At 43.6% G+C, this 18,592-nt stretch overlaps 1 protein-coding gene across 4 annotated transcripts in view; it reads left to right on the forward strand.

Moving 5' to 3' along the window:
- The window catches only part of SCAPER (S-phase cyclin A associated protein in the ER), a 348,781-nt gene that overhangs the window by 181,875 nt on the left and 148,314 nt on the right, over positions 1-18,592 (forward strand). For all 4 annotated transcript variants that reach the window (XM_084641327.1, XM_084641328.1, XM_084641329.1 and 1 more), the window contains one exon: positions 1,625-1,690. In XM_084641327.1, coding sequence (XP_084497453.1) covers positions 1,625-1,690 — 66 coding nt within the window. The remainder of the gene's footprint in view (positions 1-1,624; positions 1,691-18,592) is intronic.

An 18,592-nucleotide genomic window follows, 5' to 3' on the forward strand; every position in this document is an offset into this window, starting at 1 on the left:
AAGCCAATATTTTAGCATGATTCAAGGGAGAGTCGGACATTCATAGGGGTATCCAGAGTTATAATAGTTAATCCTAAAAGAGTTTTGGAAGGAATATAAAACCTCATTCTTCAGGCTTAAAGCAAAGACTAGGAGTACTTGTGGCACCTTAGAGACTAACCAATTTATTTGAGCATGAGCTTTCGTGAGCTACAGCTCACTTCATCGGATGCATACCGTGGAAACTGCAGCAGACTTTATATATACACAGAGAATATGAAAAAAAATATATTATATAATATATATATAATATATTATATATACTAACCAAAATAAATTGGTTAGTCTCTAAGGTGCCACAAGTACTCCTTTTCTTTTTGCGAATACAGACTAACACGGCTGTTACTCTGAAAGCAAAGACTGACTATTAGCAACTAGGATGATACCTTACTGGGGGACAGATTATCCTGTATTTGCCTACTGTGGGATTTCAGCACCTTCCTCTAAAGCAATTTATGATGGCCACTGTCAGAGAAGGATCACAGATCTGATCACTGGTCTGATCACCTAAAGAAGTGACTGGATTTTCCTTCCTGAAAATCTGAATGACTTGCCCTATGTCAGAGATTGAGTCCGCTGCAGAGCTAGGAGTAGAACTCAACAGTCCTGAGCAGCAGCCTTACCTAACCCAAACATCACTTCTTTTCCACTTTAGTTTCTTCATATGCTGTCATTTTCTCTCTGAATAGAAGTCAATGTAGAGTTTTTCTAATGGATCCAAAGCTGAATTTTCTAGCTACTCTGTTGGGTATTTCTTTCACAGTAGGGCTCTGACTGTAAAAAGTGAGAATTTAAATTTTCTGCATCACCATAGTGTCTAAATTTGTTTTAACAAATATATTAAATGTTAATGAATCGCTGCAATGAATCCTGTCTTAGGTTGATGAACTGATGATGGTTATCATCTGTTGGTCCAGTCCAGCTGGAGCCACACTAAGCAGTGGTAAAGAAGTATTTTCTCAAATTTTCCTTTACTTTGGCATGTGGCCAATGTAAACAAGAATACTTTTAAGTGTCTAAACAGGTTTACGCTATTGAGTCCTGCTTACATTTCCCAAAGTAAAGCAGACATTCATAGAGGGATTTATTTTAGAGTTGTATGTCTCATGAGGTACATTGTTATAGTACTGTCATGAGTGTTTCATAGAAGATTTAATTGGATCCTCAAATGTAATGGACATTTTGAATGTTAATTATAACGCTTGTGATAAATTTGTCTTTTGATCCTTTAGACATGTCAAAATTAATAATGTTTTCGTCTAGTCCTGCAATGACATTTTCAGGATAAAAATAATATTTCTCTTGCCATTGTTGTGTATTCCATTTGTTATGATTTTGAAAATCAGCTTAAAATATCTTAAATACATCACAGTAGTAACAATAATCATACCAAGTCACTGGCTGTCATTTAGGAACAAATATGGCTGATGAAAAGACAAAAATGGCTTACAATAAAATTGATTTTCAGAGATGCCTAGTGACTTGTACAGTGTCATGAAGTTGAATAAATCACATATTTAGAATTATTTAATTGGTTTTCAAACATTGAATAATTAATGAATGTTGATGAATATTTTTCCCTCAGGGCTAAAGAATATGAAAGTTTATTGGAAGCAAAAAATGCCACCTCTGAATCACCATACAAAGCAAAGTAAGTATTTAACTGTATACTTCAGTTGTCTGTGTTTTTTGTAGACATGCATCTGCAACTTTTCCATAGAGGCTGATGTGGTAAACTTTCCATTCAATACTTGATATACTGTCCTCTTGAACTACAGATCAGTTCCTAACACAGAAAGTCAGCGCCATAACCACTTCAATGATAAGATGCAAAATATGCATCTCCACACAATAGGCAAAGAGGTTAGCAGGGGCCAACATTTTAGGTTCCAGTGATCCAAATGAGGCTCCAGTACAATATAATGCCCATAAGAGAGAGAAGAATATTTGCAGGGTTTTCATTTATTTCACAAGGAATTTTGCCATTGGCAGTGTATCTTGGGCCACATATTGATTGGCTTCAATGATGCTTCACCAGTGTACGCCAGCTGAGTGATGATCTGGCCACTTGTCTCTGTAGACACATACATTATTAACCCATTGATAGGCAAATCTAGGATGCTGGGGACCAGGAAATTTGTTTTAATTAAGTTAAAAATGGTATGCAAGCTCAGTGAATTAACACAAGTTTAAGAGTCAGAAATGTTTTGGAGACCACCAGCTGGAAGAACGATTGTGCAAACATGCACTCAAAATACGATTGTAATGTAGAAGAGGTAAGTATAGAAAATAATTTAGAAATGAAATTGTTTGTATAACTACTGAAACTTAATTTTGCAGTGCCATCCATAATCTACTCTGTCCACTAGAATTTCTGTTTAAGGCTCCCCCAGCCAAGAATCAATATGGCTGCTCACACAGATAAAGAAGATGATTCTGGCAACCTGCATCTCATAGCTCCATTCCTGTTGTAGATCTCTTCTTTGCTATCTGAGCAGCATTGCAGTCCCCTCTAAGGATAAGGAAGGGAAAGAGAATGTTCCTGCTCTGCTGGGCCAGGTTTGCCCAGTAGTTGTACTAGTTTGTTCATGATATCACTAGTTTACCCAGTAATAGCCTCAGTAGTTGCTCCTTCAACCAACTTCTAGAGAAGCCTGGTTTGCCCAGACTGAGACCTTCCATATAAACTGTCGATCTCAAATGTACATTACAGGGCCTGGAGAACTTTACAAAGCTGGTGTAAAAAGTGACACAAGAGATTAGGGTGTGTTCCAGCCCTCAAATCTGAAATACTTTGCATTTGTCCTGATTTAATTTCATCCTATTTACTTCAGACCATTTCTCCAGTTTGTCCAGATAATTTTAATCTTATCCTCCAAAACAGCCCCTCCCACTTGATATCATCTGCACACTTTATAAGTGTACTCTCTATGCCATTCTTTAAATCACTGATTAAGATACTGAAGAAAGCAGGACCCTACTTGATATGCCCTTCCAGTTTGACTATGAACCACTGATAACTACTCTCTGGGAACCGTTTTCCAACCAGCTATGCACTCACTTTTTTGTAGCTCCATTTAGGTTGTATTTCCCTAGTTTGCTATGGTAAGTAATATATAAATACATATAATCTAAGCAAGTCAAATAGCAAATATAAAAGACAGCCAACTCAGACTTTTGGATACTTTTCGTGAACAAAATTATTAGTCAGCTGCTAGTGATGTAGGTTCTACTTAACCACATTGTCTTTTCCCCCTTGTGCTCGGAGCTTCTGATATTAATTGTACTGCTAATAATAATCAACAAATTGTTCCCATTTTCCATGTGATTTTATGGAATGTGATGGCCGTCACTAGGCATCTCCATCAAATGGCACATCATAAACGCTCTGGGGTAGAGGGTACTGTTGTTGACTTCCATTTCTTAATAATTAGAGTAAGTATTATGACAGATTAGTACTCTTGGATTTCTGCTTCCTGTGTGTGGCTGCCAGGAAACTCCTAGTTAAAGCCTGATTGTCAGCCAGTAGCAGGGTGGGCATGTGCCTGGCTCTCCTTGAAACACTGGTAAACCATAGTGCCTTCAAAAAGAGAAGGAGGACTTGTGGCACCTTAGAGACTAACCAATTTATTTGAGCATTAGCTTTCGTGAGCTACAGCTCACTTCATTGGATGCATACTGTGGAAACTGCAGAAGACATTGTATACACAGAGACCATGAAACAATACCTCCTCCCACCCCACTCTCCTGCTGGTAATAGCTTATCTATCTGCTTCCTGTGTGTGGCTGCCAGGAAACTCCTAGTTAAAGCCTGATTGTCAGCCAGTAGCAGGGTGGGCATGTGCCTGGCTCTCCTTGAAACACTGGTAAACCATAGTGCCTTCAAAAAGAGAAGGAGGACTTGTGGCACCTTAGAGACTAACCAATTTATTTGAGCATTAGCTTTCGTGAGCTACAGCTCACTTCATCGGATGCATACTGTGGAAACTGCAGAAGACATTGTATACACAGAGACCATGAAACAATACCTCCTCCCACCCCACTCTCCTGCTGGTAATAGCTTATCTAAAGTGATCACTCTCCTTACAATGTGTATGATAATCAAGGTGGGCCATTTCCAGCACAAATCCAGGTTTTCTCGCAGCCACACCCTCCCCCCCCCCGCAACACACACACACACACACACACACACAAACTCACTCTCCTGCTGGCAATAGCTCATCCAAACTGATCACTCTCCTTACAATGTGTATGATAATCAAGGTGGGCCATTTCCAGCACAAATCCAGGTTTTCTCAAAAACCCCCCCCACACACACTCACTCTCCTGCTGTTAATAGCTCATCCAAACTGACCACTCTCCTTACAATGTGTATGATAATCAAGGTGGGCCATTTCCAGCATAAATCCAAGTTTAACCAGAACGTCGGGGGCGGGGGTAGGAAAAAACAAGGGGAAATAGGCTACCTTGCATAATGACTTAGCCATTCCCAGTCTCTATTTAAGCCTAAATTAATAGTATCCAATTTGCAAATGAATTCCAATTCAGCAATTTCTCGCTGGAGTCTGGATATGAAGTTTTTTTGTTGTAAGATAGTGACTTTCATATCTGTAATTGCGTGACCAGAGAGATTGAAGTGTTCTCTGACTGGTTTCAGCTGTACCACTGTAGAAACTCAACCATCCCGTGATTTTTCACCTGAAATTTTCCTTTTATTTTTGACTTGAACTAACTATAATGATTTTTTTTTTTTTTGCTTCATTGGACTCACCAGTCTCAGCCCCTCATTAGCTCCTGTGGCTTCTCTTCTTTTAATCTGATTTTTCTCTTGTTTCATCTGTTTTCTTATGTATCTTCTTTATTTTTATATCTCTTGTGTCTGAAGAACTTATAAACTCTGCAGGAATCTTATTCCTGGTGGCTCATTCTACTCCTACTGGAGTACAGCATGTCTGTTGGGAAGTCTGCGAAGTTTTATAAATTCTTCTAGAATGTTGACAAAGTTTTCAAAGGCTCAGGTATTCATAGCAAGTATTTCCAAAAAATAAATCCCATGCACTTGACTAGTCCTCACAGAGGAGAAACGAATAAAACACTTTTAGTGTTTACTTGCTGCTCTGAATACCGGGAGATCACTGAGCGATGTTCAGTCGCCGAGTTGATGGCATTCGTTCTGAATTCTCACTTAACAGAGAGGGCCCTATGAAGGCTGCCATCTTCCACTCTACATGATTACACTCTAATGTATCTCGGAGTGAAACTCGACTGCACCCTCTCCTTCCATGGTCATCTTGAGAACATAGCTGCAAAGATAAAAATGAGAGACAACGTAATCCAGAAACGAGCATGTACAACCTGGGTTGCATCAGCATCAGTGTTGCAAACATCTGCAATAACACTTGTATATTCAGTAGCTGAATATTGTGCACCGGTATGGAGCAGATACAGTCACATATGACTCGTGGATACCCAGCTAAATACAGTGATGCGGTGCACCATGGGAACCCTTAAGTCGACTCCAACACTATGGCTACATGTCCTGTCTAATATCACTCCCCTTTCGATATGCCGAACTGCTGCAACGTTCTGCAAAGCTCAGCGAATCCAGGAAAACAGATGTCTTCCTATTCACCAAGACCTTGACAACACCACACACACGGCCCGCAACGTCTTAAGTCCTGCAAGTCCTGCTTTCTGGGAACATTCGTTATGCCTCATTCAATCAGGCTAGATCAGAAGGCGGCTTGGAAAGGAAATTGGGCTAGACAAGACTTAAAAAATAAGCACCTTGTGCCAGATCCCACACAGAAGGTTTCTGGGTTTGAACTTCCATGGTCATCTTGGTTAACGCTGAACCGAATTCTAACCAACCATGGTAGATGCAGATATCTAATGCACAAATGGAAAATCAAGGACTCCCTGGTGTGCAAGTGTGGTTCCCCATGACAGACCATCGAACATATCACTACCGACTGCCCAATTTATAAATATGAAGGAGGCATTGCTGCAATAAATTCTCTACTCCTGATGTAGCCATTTGGCTCGATCAACTTCAGGTGAAATTGTAGTTGCTCCTCTACACCAGCCACACGAAAGAAGAAGTGTTTACTAAATTAACAGTTTTTAGCATACAATACCAGAAAAATTAGAAGATGTGGCTAGGGATTCTAGGTTTTCTAAATACAGATGAGAGGCTTATTGTGTACACAGGTATTATGTAGACAGAGAGCATATTGTTGATAGTTAACAATAAATAATAGAAGTAGTAGATTACTATATAATAAAATTATATTAAATCAGTTTTGTATTACAGCACTGACACTAGTGACAATAACCCTTAACTGTTCAGAAATTAATGAGATTTAGTCTCACAGTTGGAAACTTAGGGGGCAGAAGACTAGTGTTCAGTCCAGTATATTTAACTGTCATTATGTTCCAAACTAAAACAGGTATTGCCAGAGTCCTATAATAAAAATCTCTAGGGCTGAATCCTATTGTCCTGACCTGTCCCGGTGCCAGACCAGTTTCCAGTGCAAGTTAGAGCACCCTGATAGTATTCTACTGTGGTTCCCCAGGCTATGCGCAAATTGCAACATTATGCATCTGCAGTACATAAAATCGGATTGAATTCTAAAAAGTCTGTTGGATTACTTTGTTAGATTATCTTCTAAGTAGATATCTGAAAAATATAGGACTAGATGGTTTCCTGAGATTCCTGACCGTGAATGGAAGGACAAGAGTGGGTGGGTGAAAAGAGCTTATGCCCCCTCATGGACGTTGAGTATAATCATGGTTCTTGCACTCACTTGAGTGCAGGGATCCCATGATCTGGAACTGCAAGCCACCTCAGAGTGAAAGGGAAGGCTTGAGAAGAAGGAGCAGCAGAACCAACTAGTCACAAAGTGGTTGAACATGCACTACACCCTTTGAAGCAGGGAACAGTGGACATTCTCCCTTGTGTGCCAGGAAGCTCTGTTCCTTTTGAACTTCCTGCCGGTTTGTGTGATTTTTGCATCACCCTAATGCTGGGCAGAAAGCAGCCCACATTTTAAACTCGTACACAGACCTGCAGATAAACAGCAGTGGGAGACTCCTATTACTGAAAGATCTTATGGAATCAAAGTAGTGCTCAAATCTAGTTTAGTCAGACAGTCACCTTTCAGCACAGTAGCCTGAAAGCAGTTAACATTTCAAAAATAAAATATCTATCCATCCAGTATCGGGACTTGAGGATTTGCCAGTTGCTCAGAGGTCAAGGCAATAGCAATAGGAACTCCAGTCTGAACATACTTTGTGAAAGAGGGAATAGAAGACAGCCTATGAGTCAGCCAACAGCTCAGTTCAGAGTTTACATCATGTATTGTGCCAGGAAATTAAGCAAAACTTTTAACAGAACTGAAGACAAATAATCTATGGGTATGTCTTCAGTACCTGCCGTATCAGCAGGCAGCGATCGATCCAGCAGGGATCAATTTATTGCGTCTAGTCTAGACGTGATAAATCGACCCCCAAGCGCTCTCCTGTCGACTCCTGTACTCCAGCACCGCTAGAGGAGCAGGCGGAGTCAACGGGGGAGTGGCAGCAGTCTGGTAAGTCGATCTAAGTACGTCAACTTCAGCCACGTTATTCATTTAGCTGAAGTTGCGTAACTTAGATCGATTCCCCCCCCAGTGTAGACCAGGGCTAGGAAAGGTAACTTTATATCCCTCAGTAAAAGAGTGAATGAGGAGACAAGAAACTTCATAAGGCAAGCACTAAAGCCTGGATCAGTGTGGTTTTTCTAGTGTAAACAGGCATTTTTAACAAAGGAAAAAGTTAAAACGAAAGATTATACTGCTGTTAAGCTAAGCATAGGGCCCTGTGTTACCTAGTACAATAGCTGAAAAAACAAACTGGAAGAAAGGAACAGTGCAACAGTAGGTCTAGGGTGGAACATTATCATACTAATGAGAAATATAAAAAAAGTTAGACTTTTATCCTTTCAGACAGAACACAGAGTAATGTACTGGGAGCTTATATTAACTGCTACTGTACCTGGCTGACAAAAAGTGAATTCTTGCCAGTAATAAGAGTCTAGAATCTGTCCAATGCAGGCTCTGAGAAAATCTGCTGAGGTAATGAGACACGGCATATCATGGAGTGAAGGGGGTCAAAAATTGGGAATGCTAGAGTTGAAAAGGAATGTGTGACAGATTCTTAGCCAACTTTAATGTTTGTAATAATATGGGATCTGAAAAAATTTCTCTCTTACAAAACAAACATCAATAGTTTCTGTTTATACTAAAAGCAGGTCTTAAATAATCTAGCTAGGATGTAATTATATTAATAAACAAAGAAATTTTTCCTAGCTCATTAGGCCGGGAAAGCTAAAGATGAACAATAAATGCTTTTTTAAAAATCTCAAAGACTCTTTAAGACCTTGCATCATTAACAGACTATATATGTAGACTTCAAAATTACAAATAAATCTACATTAGAGCAAAGTAGTTGAAAATAATTTCTTGTTATATGTATCTGCTAAAATCTTAGATCTGTGTTTTTCTTTCAACTGTTAGTGATTTCATCAACAACTAAAGCAGTTGAAGGAATGCAGTTCCCTGCCTTCTTTTTGGTGTTGTTGATATCATCAGATATTGCAGAGTGAAGTCAGGACCCCAAATGTAGGGTCTTGACATGAAAAGCTTTTTAATTTGTCATATTTATGCTTAAACTACAGTAGTGTTGCAAGGATCACTAGTTTCCTGTTGCAGTTCACAGATTGTTTCAGTAGTTGCAGTTAGTTTACATTTTGCAATTTTACACAATGTTTTGCAGTGGCCAAGTACTGGATCAGATGTTTTTTAAACAGCACATTAAGTAGTTGGATTACATTAATATTAGTCAGCAGTCTGGGCCCATGCTGCTTTGACAGGTATGAAATGTGCACGTGTGGGCTCCAGAGTACTGACTCTAAAGTGGGGGGGGAGGTTGTTTTTGTTTTGTTTTATATTGTGTTTTGTGGAGGCTCAAAGCAGTTCTTTGCTGCAAGTAAAAGTTTAGAAGATGGCAAGTGGAGATTTCTAGCATATCGGATGAGCAACTTTTGTCCCCTAAAACTGAGGGAAATGGTCCCAGAATACTACCTATTCCTTAGGTGCTCTGCCCTGTCAGCTAATTTGTGCAGCCAATGACACTTTTCCAAGCAAATGAGCACTATCATTGCAGGAGGGAGAATATTCCCAGTTGACTTGTTTGTTCGTTGGCTTCACACAGCTGTTTGGTTGGTTGGTTGGTGGTTGCTCTTTTTGGTCGTTTGTTGAAGGTGAACAGATTCCTGGGGCTCCCTTAGTGTTTATTTTTAGGCTGCGGATCAGTTTAGAAGTAATAATTTTGCATTTCATCCAGTAATCTTGCCTATTAAAGTTACACTTACATCGATACCTACTATCTTAGGGAGATAGGGTTGGTAAGGTAATATCTTTTATTGGACCAACGTTTGTTGATGAGAGAGACAAGCTTTCAAGCTCTGTGTAGCTCAAAAGCTTGTCTCTCTCACCAACAGAAGTTTGGTCCAATAAAAGATGTTTCTCGCCTTGTCTCTAATGTCCTGGGACCAACACGGCTACAACAGCATTGCATATACCTCATTCCCTTTGTAATATCTGTTAGAAGGCTCCACTAGCAGACAGATTTAAGGAAGGGGGAAAGTGGGTTATCACAGAATAAGTTATACTTTGCACTTACTTAGCAGCTTTTTTCCAAGGACCGTAGAGTTTTCAGTATTAAATTACGCATCAAAACACCATGTGAGCTATCAGTGTTATGAACCCCATTACATAAATAGAGAAAGTGAGGCAGAGGAAAAAGCTGAGACATGCTGCAAGTGATGTAGTGAGTCAGTAGCTGGGCCAGAAATCAAATCATCCCAGTCCTGTGCTTTAACCATTAGATGACACTCTCTTCCTGCAGGTTTGTAAAATTGTCTCTGAACTCCTCTACAAAACAAAACTATCGCAAAAAGGCACGTGCTGAACACTACGGAAATTTAAGCTGTCATTATCCTGAAAAGAGGATTTAGTAGGGAGGGAAGATGGAATTGAAAAGAAAAACTCCAATAAGAGTCTGCTACAGAAGAAATTGGATACGTGGTCTGAGATACGTTCTTGCATAGCCAAAAATTAAACATTCTATATATCAGTGTTTTCAGAGTTCATGTGTCAAGCCAGTACTGGGTCACCTTGCTCAGCACCCAGGGACCTTGGCGGCCGGCCAGTAAAAACTAGTGGTAAAACTAGTAATTCCTACCCGGAAGCAGCTAGCAGCAGATCCGGCTCGTAGGCAGGGTGGCCACAGGGCTCTGTGTGCTGTCCGAGCACTTGCTCTCCGCTGAGGTGGGGGTGGGTGCCTGCGGGCGAGAGCCATGTGGAGCCGCTTGCGCTCCTCTGCCTAGGATCCAGACCTGCTGGACACTTCCAGGGTGCAGCGTGGTCCGCAGTGACAGGACAGGTGGGAAGCCTGCCTCTGCACCTTGGCTGCGCTGCTGACCAAGAGCCACCAGAGGTAAGCCCGCTCCTCAATCCCCTGCCCCAGCCCTGAGCCCCCCCAACCCCAGAGCCCCTTCCTGCACCCCAACCCCCTCATTCCTGGCCCCACCCCAGAGCCTACACTCCAGCCCAGAGCCCTGACCCCTTCTTGCACCCCTGAGCCCCTCCTGCACCCCAAACCCTGCATCCCCAGCCCAGAGCCTTGACCCCCCTCCCGCACCTCTGCCTAGAGCCCCCTCCCACACCACAAACCCCTCATCCCCAGCTCCGTTGGGTCGCTGGCATCAACATTTTCTTCAACTGGGTATCCAGAAAAAAAGTTTGAAAAACACTGCTATATATTACAGTATAGTCTTGTTTGCCTCCCAGTGCACCATCTGACTCACAGGAGAGAAAGATATTTAGGTCATTCTTGATCTAATACGTAAGTTACTATTTAGGCCAATTATAAGACATTAGACCAAAATATTAGCAACATTCAGAGACAAAGCTCCATTTTAAAGGAACTAGTGGAAAGAAGCAGATAATCCCATATTCTGGAAATATTTGTGTGGAATTGGTTGTTTTCCAAACAGCTGTGCAAACTATAAAGGAGCCAAAAAAGACTAAATAAATCTCCAGTTTGTGATAAGTCATCCACCAGTTGATTGTAGGATACATGTTCAAAAAATTGCTCGAGCATTCGCCCTGTGGAGACATCAGGTACAGGTGTTTCTGTACCTCGATGACTGGCTGATCAAAGGCTGCTCCAGGACACAAGCGGTCTCGTTTATTGAGAACCTGGGTCTGCTCCTAAACGAAGCAAAGTCAACTCTGCCCCCCGACCAGAGAATAGAGTTTAAAGGGGCAGTACTGGACTTGACCCAAGCCAGGGCATTCCTCCCACAGGCTAGATTTCAAGCCCTCAACAGCATGATCCAGGGAGTCACGCAGTTCCCCACCACTATCGCGAGAAACTGCCTGAAGCTTCTCAGGCACATGGCAGCCTGTACGTACGTGGTATGACACACCAAACTCAGGGTTCGGCTGCTACAGTTTTGGCTAGCATCAGTCTATCGATGAGCCCAGGTCAGCTTGGACAGGATCATGACCCTGCTTCACCCTGTCCTCGATTCACTCTTGTGCTGGACTGACACCCAGCAGGTGTGCTCAGGGGTCCCCTTCGCAGCCCCACAGCCATCCCTGGCATTGGTGACGGACGTTTCGGATTTGGACTGGGGAGCTCATTTTGGGGACCACAGGACTCAAGGCGTCTGGTCGCAAGCAAGCAGATCTGCACCTCCACATCAATGTCAGAGAGCTCAGAGCAGTGCGCTTAGTGTGTCAGACGTTCCGCCTTACCTAGTCGGACAATGTGTATCAGTCATGACGGACAATACGACTGCGATGTTCTGTATCAACAAATGGGGGTGTACGCTCCTCTCCCCTGTGCCAGGAAGCCTTCATGCTACGGGACTTCTGTGTAGAACACTCAGTCAACTTGCAGGTGTCGTATCTTCCCGGGGTTCAGAACAAGCTGGCAGGACCACCTCAGCAGGTTGTTCCGCAGCCACGAGCGATCCCTTCAACCGGATGTCTAATGTTCAGTCTTCCAGAGGTGGGGATGTCCCCGATCGACCTCTTCGCCACATGACGCAACAGGAAGTGTCAACAGTTCTGCTCCTTCCAGAATCAGAGCCCGGGCTCCATGGTGGATGTGTTCCTCCTCCGCTGGGGAGGAGCTCTCCTATACACCTTCCCACCGATACCACTCATTCACAAGGTCCTGCTCAAGATTCGCAGAGATCGTGCTCGAGTTATACTGATAGCACCGGCCTGGCCATGTCAGCATTGGTACACATCTCTCCTAGACGTGTCTGTGGGAGCTGCAATTACCTTGCCGCTCTTCCCGGACCTTCTCACACAGGATCACAGACGTCTCCAACACTCAAACCTGCAGTCACTCCATCTCACAGCATAGAAGCTCCATCATTGAATGTGTCGGAGCTTTCCTGTTCAGACCATGTTAGACAGGTCCTCCTTGGCAGTAGAAAACACTCAACGAGGGCCATGTACCTTGCCAAGTGGAAGAGATTTTCAATATGTTCAGCGTCGCGCAACTCGCCCCCAATGCTAGCCTCAGGGCTGCACATTCTGGACTACCTTCTGTGTCTGAAACAAGAGGGTCTCTCGTTGCCTTCTATAAGAGTACACTTGGCAGCCATCTCAGCATTCCATCTGGGTGTAGAGGGCTGCTCAGTTTTTGCTAACCACATGGTCAGCTGCTTCCTGAAGGGGCTCAACAGGTTGTACCCACATGTTCGCCAGCCGGTCCCTGCCTGCGACCTCAACTTGGTCATCTCTAGACTCATGGGGCATCCCTTTGAGCCTTTAGCAACATGCTCCCTGCTCTACCTCTCTTACAAGGTTGTGTTCCTGGTGACGATAACCTCGGCCAGGAGGGTGTCTGAGCTCAGGGCCCTAACTTCAAAGCTGCCCTACACCACATTTTTTAAGGCAGAGGTTCAGCTCAGGCCCTACCGTGCTTTCCTCCTGAAGGTTGTGTCGCAGTTCCACATCAACCAGGACATTTTCTTCCCTGTTTTCTACCCTAAACCTCATTCGAACAACAGGGAGCAGAGGCTCCACAATCTAGATGTGCCACAGAAGGCACAGAATCTGAGACTTCCAGCGAACTCCATGACTTCAGCCTGCGGTGGCAGGGAGCAACAAGATACCCCTGCCGCCTCTGGCGGTTCCCGGAGCTCCAGGCCGCAGTGGGCAGCACGGTACCCCACAGCTCCTGGCTGTCATGCATGGCAGGGTACTCCCAAGCTCCCGGCCACTGCCAGCGGGGGAACCCCCAAGCTTGTGGGCAGCAGGGAACCCTGCAGCTCCTTGCTGTGGCAGGGGAACCCCCAAGTTCCCAGCGGTTGAGGGCAGCGGAGGAACCCCACAACTCCCAGCCCCCACAGGCAGCGAGGGACCCCCCAGAGCTGCAGACAGCAGGGGTAGCCCCGCAGGCGTCAGCTGCTGCAGGCTGCTCCTAGACCCTCCGCAGCTGCCCCACTTCAAGCAGTGTGGGGACCCGCAGATCCCCATTTTGTCAGGGGTATTTTTAGTAAAAGTCACGGACAGGTCACGGCTTCCGTGAATTTTTCTCTTTTGCCCATGCTCTATGGCCTTTACTAAAAATATCTGACAAAATCTTAGCCTTAAACATAAGCAATTCAGGAGTAAATTGTTAGTATGGGGGCTGGAAATTTCACTCCTATACGCCCCACAGTTTGGACTACAGGGTGTGTGAATAGCAGTACGCACCAAAGTGCTGACCTGTAACTCCCCCATGTGGATGCTGCAGACACAAACTAAAAGCTTGCTAGTTTGCATTAACATAGTCCTCTTGAAACAGGACTACACTACTGTGAACCAAAGTTTGTCTTTTAGTGAAAGATTCTGGAGTTATTTACAGCTGAAGTTAAAATCTGGCAGTTTCTTTTTTGAGGGGGAATACATTACCAGCAGTGTTTCTTCCGTTGAGGTTGGAAATTGGACATAACTTTTAGCTCATATTACTGAAACATCACTGTAATTCTGGCATTCTTCCTTTAAGCTTAGTTCAGATGAATCACAGTTTTGATTTACGTCAGGGTTAAATACAGACCTCTTGTGTTCCGTGAATGTTCCTTATGCCTTTTTAAATACTATTGGCATTGGGCAGAATATATGCTAAATTCATAAAGACACTGATATACGAATATGTGTATTCTATAGATATGTTTAGGTACTTTGTAGTTCACTGTTTAAAATATTAGAATTACTCTCTGCAGTGGTGAAACAGTCCTCCAACCAATGAAGTGGCCACTTTTCTGTCACAAAATCGAATGTTTTGCCCATAATTTTACACTTGCTTTGCCTCTTTCTTAATCTGACGGGACACCAGCCCATGTTCAGTTACAAAGGGGCAGGGGAGAAAAGCCATTTTTAATAGTCTTTTTTGCTTTTATATTAATTTTTGTGTAGATGTAGTCCACCTTTGAAAGTGTTAGTGATAGGATATATTAAGAAAGAAGCACATCAAAACTATGCAAAGAAAATACTCATACTTGAGACTAGAGTTCTGAGTAGTCAATACAAAATCATATTTTATATTAACACATTAATATTATTTTAATGATTACTAAAATATATTTCAGCATAAACCCTCATAGTTATTAGATTGTGCAACCTCCAGTGTGTCTCCATCCAGTCATGTAGTTTGAAAGAAATCTTTACTTAAGGGATTTAAGCACTTCCTTACTTAAACATGTACTTAAGTGCTTTGCTGAATAATAATGGGCTTTAATGTATGTTTAAATGTTGTCCTGAATTGGGGCCTATGGCTGAAATATAAGTGAGGAGATCCAATGTACAGTTTGTTGGGTCGAGGAAGAGAAGCAAGAGTTCTTCTTTGAGTGGTTATACATGTATATTCCACTCAGGTGTGTGGGTGCCCAGTACACCAGAGCCAGAGTGTTTTCTGCAGCAGTACCCATTGGGTCCGTGCATGCATCCTGCACCTTCTCCTGGCCCCTCCTTAGGCTATACGAGAGTGGCACTCCCCTGACCCTGTCAGTTCCTTATCACCACCCATAGCCTGAGTTGGAGCTTCCTGGGCAGTTTACCTCATGATTTTTTCTCTTTGTAGTCAGCAAGATTAGTTCTCTGCCTTCCCTGTAAATAGAAGTTAGTACCCCATAATTAGATTTCTTTTGTTATTTTAGTCTGTTTTAGGGTTTTATTTTGTTTGTTAGTAATTAGTCTTCAATGCTAGACACTGGTGACATGCAGCACTCCCCGGGCTTTTAGCAATGCCTGTCATGTAGCATGTCTATCCCAGATAGTGACCCTCACATGCTCTGCCTTCTCTGTCTTGGCGAGGGGCACATTAAGGATAGGTGCAGTATCTGCCATTCTTTCAAAAAAAGAATGCAGATTTCCAAAGGTCTGTGCCTCAAGCAACACTTTATGAAGCAGGCCATGAGACCCAGCTCAGCCCCAGGACCTTCAACCAAACACCTATTGCCTACCTGAGGTCCACTAACGAGGCTGCAGTGGTCTCTGACAGACCCCTAGACTCAGGCTATGTCTACACTAGCACTTTTGTCAGTGTAACTTAGGTCGCACATGAGTGAGAAAAAACACTGCCCTAAGCGACATAAGTTGCACCATCAGAAGCACTGGTGTGGACAGCACTATGTCAACGGGAGAGCTCTCTCCTGTCAGCTTAGAGCAGCTATATGGGAGATCTTACTGCGCCGCAGCTGCATCACTACAGCTGTACTGCTGTAAGCGCTCTAATGTAGACATGGCCTCAGTCTCTCCTCTGAGGAAGAGGTGTTGGTCTTCTTATCCCGAGCTTCCCCAAAAGAGGACTCCTAAAACAAACCGGAGCTGCTCACGGTCATAGAATTTTTTGAGGAGGAAGCACAAATCACAGAGAAGGAGATCCACCAATTCCAGTATGAATCAGCCAGCTCATCCTCAGTCTGCTGTTTGGAAGTAGCACATTTGACTTCTCCTTCAAAGACAGCAATATAATTGCTGGCGATCTTTCTGCTATCTCCCCCCCCATGCATGGAGACAGATATTCCACTTCCTCAGTGCTTGAGAGATCATAACCACAGACAAATGGATCCTAAAGACTATGAGACTGGGATATTCTATCCAATTCTTCTCACTCCCCCCTTTCCCACTCATCTCCTCTATCCCTTTTTGGGGAACCGTCTCAGGGAGTCAATGCTCCTTCAGGAAGTTCAGACTGTGCTCACTCTATGGTCCATAGAAGAATTTCCCTTTGGCACTGGGGAAAGGAGTTTTAATCCATGACTCTTTCTGATCCCCAAGTCCAAGAGAGGGTCTGAGTCCCATACTGAACCTTCAAAATATCAACAAGTTCATCAGAGATATAAAATTTCACCTGGTTTCTCTAGCATCAGTCCATTCTTCCCTACATCACGGTGCTTGTTTGCTACCCTTTCTCTCCAGAATGCCTATTTCCATGTGGCAGTTCTGCCAAGTCACATGAAGTTTTGAGATCTGTAGCAACGGGTCAACATTATCAATACACAGTACTTTGGTTTGGCCTGTTGTCAGCTCCGCATGTATTTACCTACTGCATAGTGGAGGTGGCGACCTTGAGGAGAAAGGGAATTCACATCTTCATTTATCTGGATGATTGGTTGGTGTGAGGCAGATTGAAACATCAGGTACTTCACCACGTTTAGTTCATCATCTGTCTCTTTGACTGTCTGGGACTCATTCTAAAAAAGAATTTCCGCCCCTGACTGCACCAGGAATCAGAGCTTCCCTGGGCCTGCTTGAACCCTGGTGGCTGGAGGAGCCATGGAGATGACTGGCCCAACTGACCACGGAGAATCTGAAGTCTTATAGGAGACGCCAGCACACATACTGGTAGGAAGTGACCCAGAGAAGGTGATGGAGTGGTACCTCCCACCCAGGAAACCTCAGTGTGTTTCGGTAGGACCCCCGTGATGAGTCAGTGGGAAGTTGCTACACCACTGTTAGGGTCCTGGATTGGGGCCCGGTGGAGTCAGGTGGGCCCGGGCCCCCTACAGGGGCAGCCACACCCCTTAGTGGGTGCCCCACCCTCATTGAACTCTGGGCGCTAGGCCATGCTGCCCTGCACCCAAGGGCTGTTCCATTGACTCTGGGCGCTAGGCCATGCTGCCCTGCACCCAAGGGCTGCTCCATTGACTCTGGCCACTAGACCACACTGCTCTGCACCCCCAGGGCGGCTCCATTAAACTCTGGCCACTAGGCCACTCTGCTCTGCACCCCAGGGCTACTCTGTTGACTCTGGCCGCTGGGCCGTGCTGCCCTGACCCTAGCCGCATAGACCGTCACAATGTTATTTTTCAAAGATAAATTAGGTTTGAGACAGCATCCAAAATCATAAACTAAAGTTCACATTTTCATTTTTACCAGGCAATATACTTGGTTTTTTCTCCAAAATGGCACTCAAATCTGCATATTTTGGACGTTAGGCAAGCACTGGCCTTCTGTCTATATAGGACCAAGACTTTCAGGCTGTCTTCTTGGCTTTTTGTTTCATATGATAGCAGAATGAGAGGTCAGGCAGTTTTAGCACAGATAGTTTCCAAATGGATTAATCCCTGTATTGCAGTGGCATGCAGGGTAGCAAATGCCCCTCCCTCCCAAAGACTATTGGCCCATTCAACAAGAGCTCAAGCAACCTTGGTAGTTTTTGTAAGCGACATCCCCATACTATACACTTGTAGAGCTGCTATTTGGTCTTCCGTGCATACATTCGCTCATCATTATGCCATGACAACAGCTTCAGGATGTGATTCAAACTTTGGGAAAGCAATATTGAGTCACTGTTTAAATATACTTGGAGCCCCACCTCCTGACAGTGCTGTGTTTGAGTCACCTGAGGGGAATACACATGTAACCACTCAAAGAAGAAAATCTGATTACTTACCTGTACTGTAACCATTGTTCTTCAAAATATGATTGCACACATATTCCACAAGCCTCCGTCCGTTCCCTCTGCATTGAATTTTGAGCCACCATAGTTCAGTACAAAGGAATTGATGGAGGATGTGGCGGTGCTGCCCACATATAGCTGTAGGAGCGGCCATGAGGAAGCATAGGGCACGTGTGGTGCACCAACAGATACTGCTGCAGAAAACTCCCTGGCTGCAGCACACTGGGCGTGCATCACCTGAGTGGAATACACATTTGCACCCACATCTCAAAGAACAACGATTACAATACAGGTAGGTACAAGTTTCTTCCCTTTTATGCAATATCATTTTTGTGTTGTTCTAATTTAGGCTATTTTCTCACTGTATATCCACCAAAGAAAAATATTTAATATGAAACAGAGTTTTTATCCAAATATAATTAATCAAAACCATTCTTTGCTATAAATATAAGATGTGTTCTACTTTGACTTGCCAGAGCATTCCATAAATAATGATTTAGTATGGTAGCAAAACTGTCAATAAAACTGGAAAATAGTTCCC

Source organism: Lepidochelys olivacea (assembly GCF_965140295.1).
Source record: "Lepidochelys olivacea isolate rLepOli2 genome assembly, chromosome: 10".
Classification (NCBI taxonomy): Eukaryota; Metazoa; Chordata; order Testudines; family Cheloniidae; genus Lepidochelys; species Lepidochelys olivacea.